The sequence below is a fragment of the Cololabis saira genome, chromosome 3, assembly GCF_033807715.1.
Source record: "Cololabis saira isolate AMF1-May2022 chromosome 3, fColSai1.1, whole genome shotgun sequence".
Lineage (NCBI taxonomy): Eukaryota > Metazoa > Chordata > Actinopteri > Beloniformes > Belonidae > Cololabis > Cololabis saira.
Window position 1 is genome coordinate 29,653,471 of NC_084589.1, and position 22,512 is coordinate 29,675,982.

At 40.0% G+C, this 22,512-nt stretch overlaps 1 protein-coding gene across 1 annotated transcript in view; it reads left to right on the plus strand.

Moving 5' to 3' along the window:
• Nucleotides 1–9,537: 9,537 nt before the first annotated feature.
• The window catches only part of erfl3 (Ets2 repressor factor like 3), a 57,985-nt gene continuing 45,010 nt past the window's right edge, over nucleotides 9,538–22,512 (plus strand). The window contains exons 1-2 of the mRNA XM_061717153.1: nucleotides 9,538–9,830; nucleotides 9,985–10,123. Coding sequence (XP_061573137.1) covers nucleotides 10,102–10,123 — 22 coding nt within the window. The 5' untranslated portion in view covers nucleotides 9,538–9,830; nucleotides 9,985–10,101. The remainder of the gene's footprint in view (nucleotides 9,831–9,984; nucleotides 10,124–22,512) is intronic.

Sequence of the window (22,512 nt, forward strand, 5' to 3'; positions counted from 1 at the left end):
GGCAGTGTGTCCTGACTGTTGGGACTTGCAAGCTTGAAAATAAACAAGTTCTCTGTAGACAAAGAACCCATTGACTTATTTCGTCTCCGTCTCCCACTCTTTATTCTCTGCAGCTTTGCTCTCTTTTCCTGTCTCTCCTTCTTTCTCTTTTCTTCTTCTTGCCATTTCAAAGTGATGAGGTTGGGGAGGAGGAGTACTAACCGCCACTCTGCTGCACTTGTTGTCCCCTCAGCTGCCGACTTTTTCTCCTTTTCTTTTTTCCTGTCTTCTCTCACCCTAAATGCCTTCTCTATTCACCCATCTTTGTTTTGTAACCGAAGGACTTAAACCATCTTCTTCTCACACAATGTTCTCCTGATAACGAACTAAAGCTGAACAAGGACTGAACTCTGAAATTTATTATTTCCGTTAATTCGCAGGAAATTCTGTCAAATATATTTGTTTCACAGTCATATAAAGAACCAATAAAGATAACACGTCTACGTGTGTGTTCATTCATTCACTGGTCGCTCCTGGTATGAATTATCAGATACATGTTGTACATATTTCAGTTCCCTCACCTGTATCTGTTCAACGCCCTGTCCAGGAATTATAATCCGGCCTCACGTCACTGAGATCAGGTTCTTCATGTACATGCATTATGCATGTGTGTGTGTGTGTGTGTGTGTGTGTGTGTGTGTGTGTGTGTGTGTGTGTGTGTGTGTGTGTGTGTGTGTGTGTGTGTGTGTGTGTGTGTGTGTGTGTGTGTGTGTGTGGTTAGAGGGCTACCACACCCATTGTCCGCAGTAGTTATACAGATTCACGTCATTTGTGTTGCCGGACCACAGTCCATAGGAAACCAGTGTGTGTGTGTGTGTGTGTGTGTGTTGACTGCCCAACTACACTTCTGATGTTCATTTAGAACAGTTTGCAAAGATTCTGAGTTCCTAGTTCATTACACCCTAAAATAAATCTCAGTTAGTTATTTGAGATGATGCATCACTTCACTTGTTTGACATGAAGAGTGGTGAGGTCGGGGGTGAGGGGGTAGGGGGCAGGGTTTGTATCTAAAGGAAAGATGTCTGGGGACGTTCACACCCGCCCAACTGTGAGCATACGCACAAACACTTCAGTGACAAGATCTTAGCTCTCCCTTTCATTCTCTTCTTCTTTCTCTGCAGAGCGTCTGTCTGTCATTCCGATTAGGGACGGACAGAGTCACATAAAGCTGAGCGGGGATAAAAAAGGGCGGGATGGGAGATAGAGGGACTTAGGGATGATGTGAAACCAATAAGACAAGGCTCCTCTGTGATACATTGTTTGTCAAACACATGATCAAGTTCACTTCCCAGCATCATCTGTAATGGCTAGAAATTTGAATTCAATTTAAGACTTTAATGTGATAAACTTTCTCTGTGGAAATGGGGGAAATAAATTCTTAAAACAACTTTTCACACATAAATAACTTACTAACCATTCAAGTAACTTGAATTATACAAGCTACAATATATTTAGATTATTTTGAGGCATGACACATAGGTTGTACAATGTGTAATTATACATTTTTCCACCTTTAGAGTCACAAAAAAATAAAAAATTGTGAGATGACAGCTTTATTGCTGCTTATTGTTTCTTATAGGGCTTTGTGACATAATGGAAAACCTTAGCCATCGTTTTTACATTCATAACCCCACCAAATGTAAAACAATAGCCCCTTACACACAATACTTTCAAGGTGTGATATTTGCATCAACAGTTCATATTGCTGTGCTGCGTGAAACGTGTGGGAGGAAAAACATTGTTACACTTCCTTACGCCCCCGTTCCACCTTGGATGGTTGTAACAGCAGCAACACGGAGCAGGGAAGAGCTCTTTGTATAAGCTGTGAAACATGCCATGATACTCCTGTCACTCAGATGATCCTGCGAAACAGCATAAAGCAACGTCTGTGTGAAAAGGGCAAATCAAGTAGAAAAATTAAGGAACTTTAAAAATGTTTGTTATGGTTTCATAGTTTGATGTTGGGTTTTTCGAAGTTTGTTAACCTCTCCTGTTCTTTTGATTTTAGTCTTGGTTTCTAGCTCCCCTTGCTTTTGTTTGCTTAACTTCCTGTTTTATTTTGAAAGTGCTTTCCATGGCGTGAGCTGCTTTGGTTTGTCCTGATTATCCCCACCTGTTCCGTGTGAGCCCCTGAGTGACTTATATATACTAGTGTCTAACAGAATTTTACTGCAAATGTGTTTTGTTCTGCCATTAGTCAGGATCTCGGTGTCCTCTTCACCTCTCCGTCCAATTTTTCCTCATGTTCTGAAGTTTGGGATTTCGGATTTCTTGCTTGTAACAGTGCTTTTAGTAAAATAAATGACTTTGTTTTGTCCCCTTGCCTTCCTGGGCTCCTGCATTTGGGTCAATTTGGAATTTTTGCAATAGTTTTTTTGTTTTTCAATTTGTGCGATTCATTTAACTAGCACTTAAGTCGTTTTAGTTTAGTTCAGAAAAAAATATTTTAGTTTTATTTTAGTTTTAGTCTTAGTTTTACATTTTGAAGTACTGATTTACAGATGTTGACAAAAGATTGATGAAACAATCCTATCAACAATACCATATAAGATAATACAAATGAAGTTAATTTTACCTGAAAATCTATTTACTTTCAGCTAGTTTTGTGCTGTTAATGTTAGTTTTAGTTCAAATCTATGGGCCTCTACAACACAAAGCTAGACATATGACGATACACGAAAGAAAGAGAGGCCTCTACTGAAAACTGCTATGAGTATGGTGTGGACCAACGTAGCTACATACCACTGAGACTGCACTGTATTTTCCGTATATAGGAAGTATATATTAGAGTCTGAACATATTTTCTGCCAAATTGCATGCTTTCAGTACATACAGATTGTATTTTTGTGTTGGCATTGTCTTGCTGAAAAAAGCAAGACCTTCCCTGTATAAGACATTGGACTTCATTTATGAAATGTGAGCAGAACGAATTTGTGTGTAACCTGTTCATAGACAGAAGTTTACTTGTTTTTCAGCATTCATGAAAATGTTAATAGTACGAAATTCTTCATTGGTACAAACAGAATCTATGAACTGCGTGCGACCAGGGGTAAAGCTTGTTTAAATGAGGAATGCACATAAAAATTGCTTGTCATTGTCAGAACTGTTATTTTTACAATAAGAAGATTAGAAAACATGTTTTAAACATGAGAATGTGTGTAAAAAGTATCCTCTGGCTCCTTCAATGCATGCCAATGTAAATCCTAGCATAAGTATAAGCTTAACTTCTGAGCTTGCTGTTGATTCCTGTGGAGGCATGTCTGTCTCTGTCAGTATTATTATAGAGAATATGCTTCTTTTTTCAACTCAATGTCATATTAAACCATTTTACTACACCTCTTGAATACTTTGTTAGGCAGAAGCATTAACTGTGTTGCCATGGCTGTGATAATATAACAAAAGTAAATGTTTTTTCTTTGCTCCAATTCTGTAAAAATGACCTATGACCACGCCTGAACATTTCTTTCATGTCTTTTCTTAACATGCACCCTGTCCACAGGTTCACATGTAGGTTAAGGATGCACCTTTACACCTCTTTATATGAGGATACCTGGGCGATGGTATATGCTAAATAATGGGCAACGGGAGCAAGCTCATAATCTGCGATCAATTGGCATTCATGATGATACACACATTCTTATGATCAAATCTGGCATTCTTGAATTTGATGGTGATTTATGTGCAAATCTAATCACAGATGTACACAGATTTCATGAATGAGGCCCATTGTTTGAAATACATCGTACACTTCTGCAAAACCTCTGTATATCATTCATTATTGTTGGTGCTTTCATGGATGTGCACATTCCCCATGTGAACTAATGCTTGCCCATATCATCAATGATGCTTGTTTTCGAACAGATAACAACCAGGTTGGTCTCGTTGTGTATCTGAGGGCCATGTGTCTAGGCTTTACACTTGCAAGTATGAACCAACTACTACTAACTAAACAACTTAACATTAAACTGTGAGCTAAGCGAGTCATTTTAAGTATTCTCAACAAAAGTAAAATACTTCACATCGTATTAGTGTCCGCTTGAGAAGAAACATGCTGTTTTATGCACGTGTGAAACTATATAGAAGACAACAGGATCTCACTAATGCCTGATTAAGTGTTAAACCATAAGCTAAAAATGAGCACAGTTACTGACTTCAGAAAGCCTTCTGATTGAGCAGTCAAGTGTAATTACTCAAAACATTACTAATTGTGCCTGTCCATCAGACTTTAGGCTGAAACAATGACCTGAGGAGAAAAGGTGGGAGATGCAAGGTGGGAGGGAAATAGATGCATTCACAGAGAGGTGGCAGGAGGAGGAGGAAAAGAAGAGGTGTTAGAGTGAGGGAGGGTGGATGGACAGACGTGATATATGTATGGGTGGTAAAAGATGACAGAGCAATGTAAAGAGGCAGTGGGGGAGAGAAAACAGGAACAGTCAAGCGTGTACTAGGAGGAGGTTGACGAGGAGGAGGAGGAAAGGAGGAGGAGGAGGAGGAGGAGGAGGAGGAGGAGGAGGAGGAGGAGGAGAAAAACTTGGTTACAAGAGATGGAGGGTGTTGACTGAAGGACCACGTTTATCAGCGATCAGAATGTACTGTGCTGTAGATTTGTCTGTAAATGTCATCTCTTGTTTGTGGCTTACAGCATGCTCACACAATTCACAGACAGCCACACATACATATGTAAAGAAAATAGTCATGGAAACATCAAACAAGAGAAGCTTTTGGTCCACAAATCACTTTTATTTGACTGTCAGTGTTTTTCTCCATGTTATTCTGAAGTTTTTCCTCCACTCTTATTTATCCCTCACCTCCACTTCAGCGTGAAGAGTGTGAAGAGATATTATAATAATAATCTCTTTATTTGTCAGTATACATGGAAATACACCAAAATGTGTCCTCTGCTTTTAACCCATCACTAGTTACACTAGAAGAAGTGGGCTGCCATTATTCTGGCGCCCGGGGATTGATTAGGGTGAAGGGCCTCCAGACTCAAGCCTCTGTAACCACTATGTTACCACTTCCCAGATATTGATAGAGATATTGAAGAGCTCTTAAACTAAACCAGAGATACAGACATGAAAAAAGAAAAGAAAAGTTAGATGAATCCCAGAACAGGTGACAATACAAGAGACAGCAATAAAAAAAGGGAAATGGGAATTGAGCTATGGTTTTGTTCCCAGCTGATTTGCCTATTGTCAGCTGCAGTGTGAGAAAATGTCATGCAAGTCTGTTCATGTTGTCTTCCTGCATCTGAAGAAGACAGGGCAGTATCGCCGTTCCTGAACTGAAAGATTTAGCTTCCAATTTGATGGTTTTCTTTTAGTCCAGTTTCTTATCAGGCAGAGCAGAGTTGGTTTCCTGTGACTGTCAAAGAATGGGCAGCGAAGGGAGGAGAAATCCTGTTTGTAAATTATACTACTGGGACGATGCAGCTGTCAGGGGACTCTGTTTACCTTGTTTTACTACTCCCGTCTTATCCTGTTGACAAGGCAGGGCAGTGGTGTGTATCACTGATGTAACAGAGTGGTCAAAAATGTACGAAGACACACACACTAATGTGCAAAACTCCATCCTGTGCACCAGGTGCCAGGCCACAAGAAGGCAAAAAAGGAGATGCACTTCACCTCCCTTGTTCGACGCCTCACCCACTCACTATCAGCTCCGGAGGAAGCAGAAGGTCAGTGTGTTTGAGGTTACAGGAAACAGCATGACACCAGTCGTCTCAGTCAAACAGGTCATGCTGAGAATCTGATCAAGTGAAAGAAATTACAAATTACATGTCCATGCTCTGAGGACACTTGATATACACTTATACGCTAATTCACCCTCTGGGTCTCTGAACTGCTGTTTGAGTCTGGTTATGAGTCAAAGGTTGACCATGCTTTGTTGGGTGCATCTTTATGAAAAGGAAATGATTCATACAATGATGAGGAGATTGATCTGTAGGCTTCTGGCTGATTATTGTTGGTACCTCTGAGTATTCATTTAAAAAAAAAAAAAAAGGAAATGAGAGTTCATGCTACATAACATGCATGACAGATTAGAAACAGAAAACTAAACCACAAGGGTTTTTTTTTGTCTGTTAAAGTGGTTGTTGTTATGGGCACCAAAATCACAAACAATAGCTATTTTATAAGTAAGCAGTAGATTATCAATGATTGTCTGAAACTTCCCTTTCTTATCACAGATAACACATTCTTGAATCAGAATTTATCATTCTGGACTTTGACTCCACCACCATTACAGTCAAGGTTCTCAGTTAAGGTCAGATAATATCTTATACCTAATGTGTAATAATACCAAGTATAAATATACTCAGTAAAAAGTAATATATTTTAAAATGGCTTAAGATTTATATGATAAATCCTATTTCATAATATTCTATGCTTCGTTCTCCTTTGTACAAAAGAACATTAAATACATATCCTAGCACTATTACTAAAGCTACCATAATCAAATCCAATGCATGCACTATTAAAGGAAAATATAATGGTACTAGTAAACAATATAGCATGTAATTCATGCTGCTTTTTATTGGAAAAATCAGCAAATACAAGATTGACAAAAACGAACATTATATGAATGGGGTTTTAATCAGGGTTTCAGCGGTTTGTTGAAAGCATGCACGAAAAGGACATATGGTCAGGGTTTTTAAAGGAAGTATCAATTATGCATTGGATTACATGGCAGCTCACTGAAAAATATAGGCAGAGCTGATTCTGCATATTACACCCTGGCTTCGATAGACTTTAAATTATTCTGAACAAAAGTAGGCCTACCACACCACAAGCTTCATCCAAATTAGCAAACATCTATCCGAATTTCAAATTTTAATTGCAGGACAAAAAATTTTTCTCACTGAGAATTAACCTGTCACCTGTCAGAGAAACATTCACAATAACCAAGTTAGGATTGACTTCATCCTATTTGAAGTGTAGGCCTATAAGCAGAAATATCCTTTCCCTGGAGGTGAATTTGAAAACAGCCTTCGTCTCCCATTCAGCACAAAGAAATAAAGGCCAGAAATCTACAAGCAGCAATAACAAATATGTGACTGAATGAAAGTAAATGTCTACATTCAGATATTTAACTTTGTTTTTCGGGGTCAGCACGGTGGCTTGGTGGTTAGCACTGTTGCCTAACAGCGAGAAGGTTCCTGGTTTGACTCCCAGGCCCGGTGGGGGTCTTTCTGTGTTGAGCTTGCATGTTCTCCCAGTGCTTGCGTGGGTTCCCTCCAGGTACTCCGGGTTCCTCCCACAGTCCAAAAACATACATAGTAGGTTAATTGATGATTCTAAATTGCCCGTGAGTTTGAGTATTTAATTCAATTCAATCCAATTTTATTTATATAGCATCTATTACAACAGAAGCTGCCTCTAGGCGCTTTCCAGAGACCCAGAACATGACCTTCGTTTATTACATAAACATAACATAAACAATGGCAATATGTTTGGCTGTTTGTGTATATCTGGCCCTGTGATAGAGTGGCGACCTGTCCAGGGATGGACCCCTGATGAGCTGGGATAGGCTCCAGCAGACCCCCATGACCCTGCAAAGGGTATAGAAAATTGATGGATGGAACTTTGTTTTTCATGTGTCACATTTAAAAGGTGGCTCACGTTGTAAAATATGCTCCAATAATGTGTTTAAATTTCCCTTTTTCTCAGAATTAATCACTGTCTGACACTTTCGTGTAATTTTTGATAGTTTAACAAGTGTAATTACTCTGATGTAAAAAGATTTAATTATCCCCTGACTGACGTAAACGAGCCCCACTACACTGAAAAAAATAAATCTAAGCGCATGTAAATATAACATATTTAAATCTGTGATATTAAGAATTAAAAATGAAGTTTGTTGCTTTACATCAGTGGTCCTCACTCCTGGTCCTCGAGAGCCGCTGTCCTGCATGTTTTTGATGTTTCCCTGCATCAACACACCTGATTCTAATTAGTGGTCATCACCAATCTTTCCTCCAGGTCTGCACAGTTCTGTTGGTGACACAGTCATCTGTATCAGGGTTTACTGGAGCAGGGAAACATCAAAAACATGCAGGACAGCGGCTCTCGAGGACCAGGAGTGAGGACCACTGTTTTGAACTTAATCTGCATTTGTTCAAAACACAAGACATTGTGCATTTTTTTTAACAAGCAGTATTTATGTCATCCCAGGCAATCTTTTCATTTACATGCAAACAACAAGCAATGATCTTGCTGTATTTACTTTTCCTTTAACAATTTTAATCTATTGGACAGATTGACCAACATTTAGATGAAACATGCTTTATTTATTTAAGTAGAAACACCACAGTCAAAAAATATCTTGCTTGATCTACTTTTAAAAAATTAAGGAAACTTTTCCGCATGAGATTTTTATGTAGATCAAGAAAGATTAGTATTTGTATAAACTACTTAATTTTTAGTATGTACAAAATTCATTTTCAAGTAAAGTCAACTTAATTTTTGCAGGTAAAGTCAACTTAATTTTGATAAATAAAGTAAACACAATTAAACAACAATTAAAGGGTGGCTCACATTGTAAAATATCCAATGATGTGTTTAAATGTCCACGTTTACAGAATGAATCACCGTCTGACGCTTTCGTGTAATTTCTTTTTTTTTTAAACATATATTTATTGATTTTTGTACCATAGTAACATTCAACACTTATAACATCAAAACAAATGGCAGTATGTAAAATAAATAAATTCGTACACATTTGTACCAAATATTAATAATTAATTAATTCAGAAGTGGGGGAAAAAAACAAAAAAAAAAAATATTAAACAGAGTACTGTCTGATGTGGATGTACCATGGAGATATTAAAGATACATTTATGTAGCCAGACAAATTGTTCTACATTAATAATAATAAAGGAAGAAATAAAAAATAAAAAAATAAAAAAAATTAAACAGCAACAACAAAAATTTCGAATGTCTGTAACTTCATGCCTTCCTGAGAACCAATGAGGTGTTATTCCATTGTCCTATGTTTTTGTATGGACCATGAGTCTGCAATAAACTTCTACTACTATGTCACCAAGCCTCACTTTCGTGTAATTTCTGATAGTTTTAACAAGTGTAATAATTACTCTGATGTGAAAAGATGTAATTATCCCCTGACTGAGTGACTGACGTACAGTAAACGAGCCCCACTAGCTCCCGCGCCTCTCTCGATTCGGATGTGACGTCGGCACGGCGGCGCTCTGCCGTCTCCCCGGTAACGCGGCGTGCAGCAGTGACGCCAGCGCAGGCCCGGGCTCGTGGTGAGGGGGCGTGGCTCGCCACGTTCATCCCCCCCCCGCCCCCCTCCTTCACGCTGATTTTTGGTTCCGCGTAGAGCCTACGGCGTAGGGTACGCGGCGACGCGCCCGTACGGTGCGCGTCGCCGCATACCCTACGCCGTAGGCTCTGCGTCGATGTCCTCGGTGGGGGCGGGGCCCCGCCAGAAGAAACACGACACCCCGAGGAACGAGGGGGGGAGGAGGGGGAGGAGCGCAGCGAGAGTGAGTGGAGGACCGAAAAAAGTCTGCGAAGAAAGAAAGAGAGGTCGCTTTCCTAACGCTCATTTCTGTCAAATAAGTCACGGAGGGGTTTGCCACGGGAGAAGATGCCAAAAGACTGACGAAAGATGCGGTTGAAACGGACTAAAACAGCTAAAAAACAGCTAGAAACAAAACTAAACTGAGCAGCTTTTTTCGGCTGGGTCGGAGTCGGGACGGTTGGCCGTTTCCTCCCGCAAGTTGAGCTGATTTAAACGAGTTTACGGGACGAGCGGCGACGAGCAGACAGGTATTGGTGGGGGAAATGAAAGTGCTTAATTCAGGTTTTATTAGTTGGGGAAAAAAGAGAGTCCGACTGAAACAGTCGCTACAAAAAAAAAAAAAAAAAAGTTTGCCGTGTGGCTTCACCTAGTTTTTTTTTTTGTTTTTTTTTTCCTCCCCAGATTGGAAACCGAGAGCGGGAGGAAGACTGCTCTCTCCCGAAACAACTTCGTGGAATTCCTCCATTTCTAGATTTCCATTTTCCCTTTCCGCTGATCGGTTTCAGCAAAAAAAAAAACATGAAAACACCTGGAGATGGTGGTGAGTTTTTGTTTTGTTTTCTACCATTGTCTTCCTTGTTTTCCTGCTGGAAGTAAAAGCTAAAATAACTAACTTAAAAAACGCCGATCGTGAAATAAAATAAAACAAAACGCACGGCGGAAACCTGTTGATTTGTGTGTGCTGTGAGGAGCGCAACAGTCCAAGCTTTCACTTGATAAGTAAAGCAAATCTGGCTCAGGTTTGAGTACAGTACTCAGTTAGGAGGAAGTGGTGGAACTACTGTACAGTTTGAGCGACATCCTCCGTGTGTGTCACACATTTTTATCACCTTTTCAGCAACTTCCAGACAATTCCTGGATCGAGCTAGAACTGTGATCCGGAGACGCTAGTGTTGATGATTTACTTTCAGGACGTGGTTCTGATAGCAGGGGTGTTGGGGTGATTGGATCTAGGCAGGTAAACAGTGAGGAAGCTGATATTACCCAAGGAACCGAGCATACATTTGTCAGGTACTTAGCTTGTCAGCATAATGAAGGAAAGGGGTGGGGGGGTGAGGGGGTGGGGATTCCCAGCAGTCAGCTGAGATCTGTGTGTATGTGAGTGTGTCTTTGTCTAATTCCTGAAATGCTTGCATAAGTTTGTTCTTGCTCCCCCCTTTTTTTTTGTTGAAGCCGTGCACATTTTCTCCAGAAAGGAGGAAGTGGAAGTACTGTCATGTGTGCCATCTTTATACACATTACCATTTTCTAATTGTCATTCATTGGCTGCCTGCTTGAGATTACTCTTGGTATGTCTTTAACATGTTTGAGTCGGCATTTTAAACTCCCATCTGTGTGAAATATACATACATGATAAGTAGATTTGTCTTTCTTTCCTGCGGGAAAGCAAAATGATGACCTTCTAAGTAGTTACCGAGAGAAGTGTTTGTCACAGAGCCTCTCTGTATGTGTGTGTGTGTGTGATAGAGAGAGAGAGTGAGTGAGTGTGACGGACACACTGTGCAGGACCTTTTCCACTCAGGACAGTCCCCTCACCTCCCCCACCCTGTCCCCTCTTGACTCCCGCTGCACCCAGCCTTGGCCCCTCAGCCCTACACATTCCTGCACACACACCCACACGCTGCAAGCCCCGAGGAGGCTGCCATGACATCACACCACATCCCACCACTACTAACCCCTTTTCAACAAGGAACTCTTGTGTTTTGTGTGGCAGTAGATCGTTGAAGTCCCCCTTGGAAGGCGCTAAAATTGATTTGTGTTTAGATTTGAATGCGTGTAACTGATGTGTATGTGCACAGTCCTTCATTCTTCATGCCCTTTGACCGGTGTGAAGCCAGGTAGTTATTTAACCCAATCTGCTTTAATAGTTTTCGTGTACAACTATTAGGCTCTGCATTGAGTTTTTTCTTACTTATGAGGATGAGAGAGACGGCTAAACGTAAAAAGTCAAAGAGGGAATGAGAAGTAAACATCTGGAAAAACTATGACATAAAATACTTTTATTATTCTATGTTCACCTCTTGAGTTTTTATATATTCTATTTATGGTAATTAACTAGTCAACTAATGATGTCACCTTTTGATTTGGGAAAAAAACTGGCTGAAATCTAAAATAAATTTGACAATACAGCAGCACTTTTTTAAACAGTTGAATTATTATACGGGCTCATCTTCGGTGTTATAGTGATCTGTCTGATCTGGAGCAGCTGGGTGGATTTATAATCACAACAGAACCGTTAACCCGCGAGCCTTTAATGTCATGTGGACGGGCTAGAGTTGTAGGATGTAGATGAACAATTTGTGAAAATGTGCAGGATTTAAAATAAAAATGTAATCATTCCTTTCTTGGATGTTTGATGTTGGATTATGTCTTGTGATAAGCTCCTATGGTGTTTACGCCCTTTCTCTTTTGTGATGTAAACTTCCTTTGCACAACAAACTGATGATAGGATTTTTCTAAATCAAATGAATGGATGTGATTAAATATGTCATTTGTGTACCTCAAAAGTTAAACCAAAAGTGATTAAGTTCTGGTGACGAGGACTTGTAGAAACACAGTAATTACTGTTATAAACACACCAGCATACAAGCATGATCTGCACTCTTCTTGATCCGTCTCGGAGGGTTACAGTTCTTCCTCCTGCCACCTCCATCGTTCTTTTCCTCTCTGATGGGATAAAGACTGGTGTGTCTTTTGTGTGATGGAATTGCATAGTGGAACCCATGGCTCTAGCGTGGCCATTGTGCATGTGTGTGGTGTGTGGGACAATAGTGGGAGTGGGGCAGGGCCAGGGTCTGATTGTGTGTGAACTTGTGGGGCCAGGGATATCTCATTGTGTTAATAGTGGTGGAGAGTAGCTCATAGTTTGATGGTGCTTTTGACACATGAAGAGACCCCACTTCTGGATGTGTCAAATGGGCGAGAGATTGTGTGCAAAAGAGGGAGAGGTGAAAGAGAAAAGTAGGGCTATTTTTCACAAAGTGTTCAACTTCGTGGGTGCAATGATTCATATATATCACAGAATATGATCTCCCCCTGCTTCTTGGGAGCGATTGGCATTTAGTGAGTGATTGATATTTAATCATTTGTTACATTCATTCCAGACACACGCACATCACAGTAAACCAAAGATTAGCATATGAGTAATGGATTCAGAAGGAATATTTCACTTTTTCTCTGTGTAGGTGTTTGACTGCTACAGTATTCCTTTCAATTTCAACAACTGCTGTGATGATAAGCCCAGCGATTAGCCTTATCTCTCAAAACTCCCATGCTGTGCTGACCACAGCAAAATCACTGCCTCCTACTATCCCAATGTGATTTTATGACCAGGTTTATGATTAGACTCAGCCAACATATTTAAAACCTGAAACAGATAACCACTTCTGCTATGGTACGCTATCTCCTTTCTGGAAAAGCGCCCAAATTGTGCTGGAGGTTTTTAAAAAAAAAACTAACTGTTTTTAACATATCAGCTGTTAATTACTTTTAAAACTAACTTTTTATTTTTATTTTTAGTAAATATCTACAGAAAAAAGTGTGGAATAGTTCATTTTTGTATACACTAAATACACTTAGGTGTCATAAAACAGCTATTTCTATAAAATGAGAACAATAATTTTCAATATGATAACAGCGTTGTCTTCTTTCACTTGTCATAACACTTCATAAAAGTTGCTATGTTTCTCTTTGACACCAAGTTGACAAATGATTTAAGTTGGGAGGGGGGCTTCAGCTGTGGAAATGTCTGTATTTATCCAGGAATGTGACCAAAGGGAACAATGTGCTCAGCCAGTCAACACTAATGGATCTCCCCACCATTAGTCCTGTGTTGCCCTTGACCAGATAGACCACAGCCTGCGAGGTAGCTTTACCCTTGAGGGCCCAGATGTTTCTGACTGCTTTCCATCATTGCCCCAAGCCAATTCACACCCATTCCTATCCCAGAAACCGAAACATTGACCCTGATCTGCTCATCATGCACCACATTATCAACCTCATTTGGTCAGATGTATGGTTGTAAAGTTTGATGATTAAAAAAACTGAATTTAAAATTCACTTTTCACACTTTCAACACAATAGACATATTTAAATGCATCTTCAGCCCTTGTTTGTATTTCTGTGACGTGTGGGTAAGACCTAGTTTTATTTTGATAACATTGGTTGTGCCCGGCATGACGCACATTGATTTTTATTGGTTATTTTTCAGAGATTGCGATGGGGGTGGGTCTGCCTGTCTGAATGGGATGAACTGTTGACAGATTATTGTAACGCTTTTGAAGAACATGTGCATGAATACACACACACAAACACACACTGCTGCTTTTTATTTGAATACTTGGACCTCTCTCATTTCTGCTTAGAAGGTTGCCGAAAGTTGCCGGCTGTGTTAGATTTAACAAAAGTGAAAACCCAGCTTTATTTCTTGAGAACACCCATACCCCTATGCAAAGGCATGAAAGCATCATAGACATGTTTTATATAATGTATAATAAAGATGGTTTTAAATCTGATTGTATATTTGAACCAAAAAACGAATTGGGAGGAAAGAAGGAGTATTTCTCCTTTAAAGTTACCAGGATCAGAATGCACACTACTTCACTGTGCAAAGACACAAGCGTTTCTTTTCAAGTGGGTATCAAAATTCACATTGAGAATGGGGGGCATGCATGAATTGGCCTGTACTGTTAAGCAGCTGTTTGTGTTTGCACATACACGTGTGCTGTAATGTAATATGGGGAGTTTGCAGAGTTTGCTCTGTGCATTCTTCACCAGAAGTGACTGTTGTGTGAGGTGTGGGGAAGGAATGTTGTCCTTAAACAATAGGAATTAGGTGTATGCATAAGGCAGAGGCCACTCTTTAGAGGTATTACTTGTGAACAAAGCTTATATTTCTGAGCTTGTGAACGTATGAAACAGCTTCTTGGTGGCGCCAGTGAAACTGATCTCTGTCTGACGACACACACACACACACACACACACAAACACACACAGATCGGGTAGCTATTCCTCTGATCCTTCCAGATGAACAGTTTTATTATGGATCTGCATAATATGATGACCTCTCCTTTAGGTTAGAGTTGGACCGTCACCTCAATACTTGTTAAAACATATTCAGGGTGTAAGCCATCCAGACCATGACAGCAGTTAGTCAAAGCTACCCCTTCCTTCATCCGGTGTCCAGTAGCAGACCATTGCCACATCCAACCAAGCCGCAACTGCAGGGCTACACTCGCATAGATTCCCACAGATTCTTTTTTTTTTCTAAGCCTCTGTTGAGGGTGTTGCTCACAGTGGTTGCTGTTTTCGTTAATAGTACGGCTTGGCCCAAGTGGTGTTGTAATCTATACCTTTAATCTTCTCAGATTAACCCCAATAATACTAGTCATGCTGAAGGCATCTTTACAGTACGGGATCAGCGCACAGTGTGGCTGCTCATGTACATACCAGTCAGCATTAGGGATGGGCGGTATGGACTAAAAATTGTATCACGATAATTTCCGGCATTTATCCCGATAACGATAAAAATGACGATAAAAAAAATACCAATTCAACTCCATCTTTTCAACTATAAATCTATCTCGCTCTCAGATCCACCATGTTTGTTACACAAAAACGTCATCAACAGGAATCTTTCTTTCTTTCTTTCTTTCTTTCTTTCTTTCTTTCTTTCTTTCTTTCTTTCTTTCTTTCTTTCTTTCTTTCTTTCTTTCTTTCTTTCTTTCTTTCTTTCTTTCTTTCTTTCTTTCTTTCTTTCTTTCTTTCTTTCTTTCTTTCTTTCTTTCTTTCTTTCTGGCTCATTTCCTTCCTACCTTTCTTCCCTTCCTTCCTTCTTTCCTCCTGCTCTCTCCTTTGTTCTTCCCTTCCTCTTTTCTCCCTTCCTTCCTCCTTTCTTTGTTTCCTTCCTTCCTTCTCCCCTTTCCTTCCTTCCTTCCTTTTCCTTCCTTCCTTCCTTCCTTCCTTCCTTCCTTCCTTCCTTCCTTCCTTCCTTCCTTCCTTCCTTCCTTCCTTCCTTCCTTCCTTCCTTCCTCCTGCTCTCTCCTTCCTTCCTTCCTTCCTTCCTTCCTTCCTTCCTTCCTTCCTTCCTTCCTTCCTTCCTTCCTTTTATCGTTTTTACCGCGAGATGACAAATTCTTATCTTGAGGAATTTTTTTGACGGTTTATCGTGAACGGTAAAATATCGCCCATTCCTAGTCAGCATCACGATGATAGGACTCAATCTTCTTAATTTACAACTTTAAAAAGAAATTTCAACTTTTATATGGCTTTCTGTGCAGTCTGTCTGTTTTTTAAGTGTAAGGCAAGTGTTTTTCTTTCGTTTTAACATAGTTGCATATAGTGAATGTAGGTTTTAGTGCATTGTAAATTATAAATGCGTGCATCTCTCTTTTTAAAAATGAACTGTCACTCAGGTATCTATATTTAAGCCGAACACGTTTGTTGGGTTTAATTGAATTCAAATTGATATTGTCCAGTATGGTTAACACTGTCTTTTACATTACTTTAACATGGCTTTTGAGTTTTCATTGTAAATGAAAACTCAAAAGCCATGGATATGAATCTGGTATAGTCTGATATATTTATTAAATGACCAGAGAATCACAATTATTTTTGATGCTTCATAGCACACAAAAAATGCAATTAAAAAGTTATCTTTAGACCTTTTTATTTTCTTCATTTAAGTTTGATAACATTTAAAGTGGTGCGTAGTTGGTGTCTTTGACCCTGCTGTTTGTACCGTGGATTAATCTGATTTCAAATGGAGAATTGGTTCCAGGCCACCTGATTTAGAGAAGTGGTGAGAGGAGAGTCTAACCCTTCTCTAACCTCTTAAGTCCAGCGCAGTCAGCAGACACTCCCTACAGAAAGGCAGCGGTGTTTGAATAGTTCCTCTAGCTATTTTTATCTGGGAATCTGCCTCTGTGTTGGACCCAGGGAGTAGGCCTCGAGGGCAAATATCTAATCTAATTTTGGGTGATGGGAAGTCACCAAAAGGACTTGTATGACACTTGCAGTGTCGATATTTGGTGTGCGTGTGTCTGTGGTTGGCTGTCAGGTCTTGAAATGCTGTCTGGCGCCAAGTTAAAATTTCTCCCTTGTCACCCTCCTCCCCTCTCTCATCTTTCCCCTCCCCCATTCCTCCCTCCCTTTTCCTCGCTTCTTTCTCCTTCCCTTCACCCCATGTAAGGAATGCAAGATCACGTTAAGAGTTTTCTTTTCAACCAGTTATTGCTCTTCCTTTGCCTGTCAGTCTTTTACTGCGCTGGTTCTCTCTTTACCTTTATCCCGTCTCCATCCTCCATCATGTTTAGACTTGCTATATTCCGTACATAAGAGTTTATTTTTAACACTTGAGTTAACTCGTAACTCCCTATGTATGTCAATGAGAAAGGTGTGTGTGCATTGGGAAGGCACTGGACTGTAATGTTAGAGGTAAAAAAAAGTCTGTGACGGAGATTACAGTGTACAAGACCTAGTAACTATATTAACACCTCTATAATGAAAGGAATTTCTCTCATGTCTTTATTTTATTCAAAGCAAATATAAAAAATGAACAACTGGACCGATAGCAGATGTTAGCATGTACTTGCCAAGTAATTACTAACAAAACGGCACTCTGTCTGGTAGCAGTAGCAAGCTGTGTTTGTGTGAGGGAAAAGGACAAGTCAAGAGAGAACAGCCTCTGTCCTTTTATCAGCTGTTACTGCTTAATCTGATTTCATCTTTCTGGTCAACTCCATACGCAAGCACTGCTTGAAAGATGTAGATCCACAAACCCACTTTCTGAACAAATTAGACCAATAACTGTTAATATATGTTTTGCTGGAATCAAAGGCCTGTTTGTTGAATGCTGCTTTTTTGGCACGACTTCTGACTCTTCAGCCATATGGGCCATTTTGTAAAGTGTGTGTGTGTGTGTACTTCAAACAGACTCTTGTGTTTCTCTGCACATAGATGCACATGTCCCTTTAGGGGAGTCAAACCTTTTTAGGTATCAATTGACTCCCTCATCCTGCCATCCTTTCCTCTCTACCCATCATTTCTGTGTCACCAATCCATGGACTAATACCCCAGTGGCAGCTCCTTTTCCATTAGCCTTCTCCTCCTCTTCCCCTTTCTCCTATTCATGTCACCCTACCCTGCCTCTTTTTCTTTCTCTGGACACCCTGATGCACCAGCCAAAATAAGTCAGTGAATATACAGTTCATGGTTTTTCTGCAAACATGGCTCAAATAGTATGAAATAAACTTGTCAGTCACTGAAAGATTGTATCAGTAATGGCCGATGTTGCCTTTCCCAAGTCTGCCTGAAAACTCAAAATAAAACTTTAATGTGTTGCAAGTCAAGTTTAAGTGCATGTAAAAGTTTGATCATATGTCCGCACATATACATCTATGAGACCCATCCAAGATATATGATCATAGCTATGATGTCATGTGCCGGATTTTATTCTTGGGAGGCCGAGCAAATGGCTATTTTTGTTTACAGGCTATGTGCCTCTTAAATGTCCACAAGACTTCTTTTCTCTGGGACATTGGCTCTTTTGGGAGGGTGTTCTCCAGGTGTACGTTTTATTTGTGCATGTTTCTATGCCACTGTATCTGTGTGTATGCTTGCTTAAGAGAAACTGAATAATGCATTGGATCATTGGAAAGGTATTTATAGGAAAGCACAGCGATTAAACTTTAATGAGAACGATGGTCATCTGTGCTGCAGATTCATATAGAATACCTTCTTCCTACACACACACACATTGCTGGAAACCGGTTAAAGTCATCTTGTATTTCTCAGAGTTCATCCATAAGTGAGTGCGTTTGCCAGATTTATATGTTGTACCACTTTCCACTCTTTTAGTGTTGTGACCCAAACACACACTCTTTTAAGATAGCTGTGTTTGTTTTTGTTTTTTGCTGATGTCCGACTAAATAATTAATACAAGAGAAGTGTTATGCTTACTCAAGGACAGTGATTTTGGGGACATCTCTGTGGTCCGTAGTTCTTGCAGAGCATGGTTGGACCCTTTTTTTTAATCAACCCTTTTCTTCAACTTGATCCATTGCAAAGCATTTAAATAAAAAATAAAAAAAAAACATAAAACAATTATAACAAACTCTCTGGATGAAACTATTTTTTCTGATAATTTATTTATTTATTTTTTTTACCAAAAGAATGCATCACGGTGGCCTGTCCAGGGTGTACCTCTGAGACCTTAATTAGGATTTAAATACTAATGTTAATTTAAGTCAGCCATGCCTTTTCAAACACAAAGAAAACCCACATTCATGAATTAAATTGTGTAATTTGTATCAATCTCACTGTTAGAAAAATGTCCTTAGAATATATTTTATTGAAAAGACACGATTTGGGTTTAATAAAGGACATGCCTCAAGATGCAAATGTTTATTTAATGGTTAAGCAGCTTGACCAGGTCCTTGCATCAGTGTATACATGTGTACATGTTTGCTGGGTGCACTGTGCTCCAGTACAGTTAGGTCTGGCCTTGGTCATAATGGTTTCATCCATGTCCATTTTTAGCATCAGATTTGGCCCAGTGAAATTACATAACAACTAGGCCGGGTGGGTACACACACACACACACACACGCATACGTAACCCGACCATACAAATGCACACAGTGATTGTTGTTTCATGAGATTTAAGCTTTTGAGAGCAGTGAGCTACATCCCCTGACCAGTCACAGGTTGAGAGAGGAAAACTAAGTAGGATAGAATGGATCGGAAGCAGCAGAGAGATTTTCAAAGCAACGGGGAAAAGGTGACAAGTTATACAGGGGGATCCCATATTTGTTGGCAAAAGAGAAAATTAAGGCTGGACCACGATAGGCAATTAATAGGGGATCGATTCACATCAATAGTGCCATGAAGAGTTAACACATAACTCAAGTGAAGACTTTATTTGAGAAATGACAACATTAATGTTGAGCAGCAGTTTTTGTACTGTGGATGTTGTCACGCAGTGTTTAATTGCTTGTTTTATGTGACATCTGCATGTCTGGTTTTCTGCTGCAAAGATGTGCATTTGCGGTGAACGGTAGTATTTTGTAAACATGTTGTTACCTTGGAAACAAGACTTAAATGTAGCATTTGGAACCTGCCTTGAGATGCTTGTCAAAATATTACATCCTTGATGCAAGAGTGCAGGAGAAGTAAAGGAAATGAATTTGGAAGTGCTGCATTTTAGTGAACTGTTTTTCATCACACACACACACACAAATATACAAAAGTTCTTTTGTAGACTTCCACACATACTCTGTTGAGCTGGCTTCCCACCTCGTATCCTTCAGTGTAAGTGTGTGGGTTCTGTATTAGAAGGATTTTATGATCGTCTGGCCCAAGAATTAGCCATGTCATGGGCAAAAGGCACACCCTGTCCCTCAGGTCAGTTGTTTGAGGGGTGTGTGTGTGTGCGCGTGTGTGTGTGCGCGTGTGTGTGCGCGTGCGTGTTGTGTGTGTGTACTTGACTCATCAGTGTTGTGTATACATAGGTTCGCCTCTGTGCTATTTAATATTCCATGTTAATTGTTTTCAAATTGTATATAATAAATAATATGATACATTCATATAATGGAATATTGCTCAGTACAGAAAATGTGCACAAGTTGAATCCCTTTTACTTATGCATTCCCAATGTGTGGTTTTTTTTTTTTTTTTTTTTTGTGAATGCGGTTAAATCCATTTGAGATATCTAAAAAAAAAAAAAAAAAAAAAAGTATTTATTTTATATGTGAATGAATTGAGCTTGTGTTGCGTAGAGGGGTAGTGTGAAGGTTGTCACCGAAACCTGCGTGCAGCTATCACTCAATGGGGAACCCTACTGCTACATTATCCTTTGTATGTGTCATCTGAGCTGTTTGAATCTTAGGACTGTAACTGTGTATTAAAGCAGCACAATATGTGCATTCAGTCTTTGTGCTTGACATGTAACTGAGAGGTGTCGCCTTTGTATGTTGGTACACATGTCGTCACATACACACATCAACATTTACATAGTATAGAAACATGAACTGTGACATAGTGCCTCGTGTTATGAGTTCCACTCAGCAGAGGTAATCGGTGTGTGCGCGCGTGCCTATGTGTGTGTGTGTGCATGTGCGCCTATGTGTGTACTCTGCTCTTGCATAATATACCATCCAAGCAGTGTCCTGGCAGAGGGGAGAAAGTTAGCTGCTCTCACCCTCTCTGCCAGTTGTTCTTTTATCTCAAAGATCTCGTTGCTTCCTTCCTCATTGTTCATTCATTTCTCTTTTTTTACTTCCTTCCTCATTGGTTTTTGTTCTTTCTCTCACGACACCTGTTACTTTTGTTTTTAACTTGATATACATCTAAAATACCATATAAAAATCTGGTCGGATATAATGTTTTCATCTGGCATGCAGAAATAGGTTAAACAAATCTGATGCATAACAAATAGCATTCTGCTGCTGGTTTTCTGATCAGCAGCTGTAGTCGCAAGTCGCAGTGACAGACAATTTTGTGAAACCGTAAGCCACATAAAGGATTTAGCGACATGATGAACCCCTCTACAATGCGGCCTAGTTTACTCCATCACATAAACAGAACAATAATTGTTTAGCTTTACACGTGACATCACTTTTTACCCCTTCCATCAGCAACATTTCAGCAATTTAATACACATAAATAATACATAGTTTATTTTATAGTTTATAGAAGTTGTGTTTCTTGCACCGCCCCTTAATCCGATTTTTGGTCAGGCATGCTTTTCAAAACAACTCTGTACATGAATGAGAAAGTGGGCCTGTTTATACGGCATTTAAATCATGGAGCTCTAGATGAAACTAGGTAAAACACAGAGAATGACTCTTCATTATATAATCTGGGTTTGTGTGTGGCTGGGGCAAGGACGTGAGAGACTGAGGAGGCTTAGTCTCTGCCAGAGCATGGCTGCTGTGGGTTTAAAGCCCAGTTAGTTGTCTTGTGGTGCAAATCAGTCACCTTTTCTTAAGATAGGGTGATGGCACTGTTTGGTGCCAAAAGATACCTATCACAGGCTGCAGAGGAGCTTGATAATCGTGTCACAGCATCTGCTTCAAGACATTTTTTCACACATCTCTGGCTCTCCGTTTTCGTCTATTTCTTGCTCTTTATCTATGTATTTAGCCCCCCTCAAGTTACATCATCATCAGCCTTTCTCTTTTCCTCCCTCTATCTCACTCTTGCATAATGTTCAGCTTTATTTGCTCCAGCTGAGGATTCTAATCTTTCTCACGAGGCAGAGTGGAAGTGCACACTAGGAGAGGAAAGAAGATGATTCGGGGGAGCTGACCTGTCTAACCTGCCTCTGTCCAGAGCTCAAACACTCTTCCAGTTAATTTTGATAGAGGGCTGTCTTTATAGGCACCACCAACACACTCCTTTTATATAAATCTGTGTATGGTTGCAGTTTTCTTGCTTTTCTCATTGTCAATGCCATCAGTCTGGGTGTCCCTCCTGTTGCTTCGTTGTATTAAGGGGACTGTCTCACTTGGCACTCTCAGTGCACCTTTGTGGTTAGTAGTCTACACATTCTGCAGCTTTAATAAATGCACATGCATTTAAGGAGACTGGTGTGCACATTTCACCCATGTAGCCAAATATGCACATCAGTGAATCTATGCATTACAGTACTGCATGCAAAGATGCTCACGTACTTGTACGCCTATGTGTGTGTCGCAACTTCTTAGAAAGCAATGTTAATTTCAATGGAGTTTCCTCCTCTGATTTCTCTAAATCTCTTTTGCACACGCACGCATAAAGAGACTATGTTGACTGTCTGGCAGTGAAGTCTATCCGAGGTGAGTGTTATGTAAGGCTGATCTACACTACTTAATCAGCTTTGGGAGACATGTTTAACAAGCTGACCAAGTCGGCTGGGGGTTAGGAGAGACGAGGGAGGCAGGGAGGAGGCAAA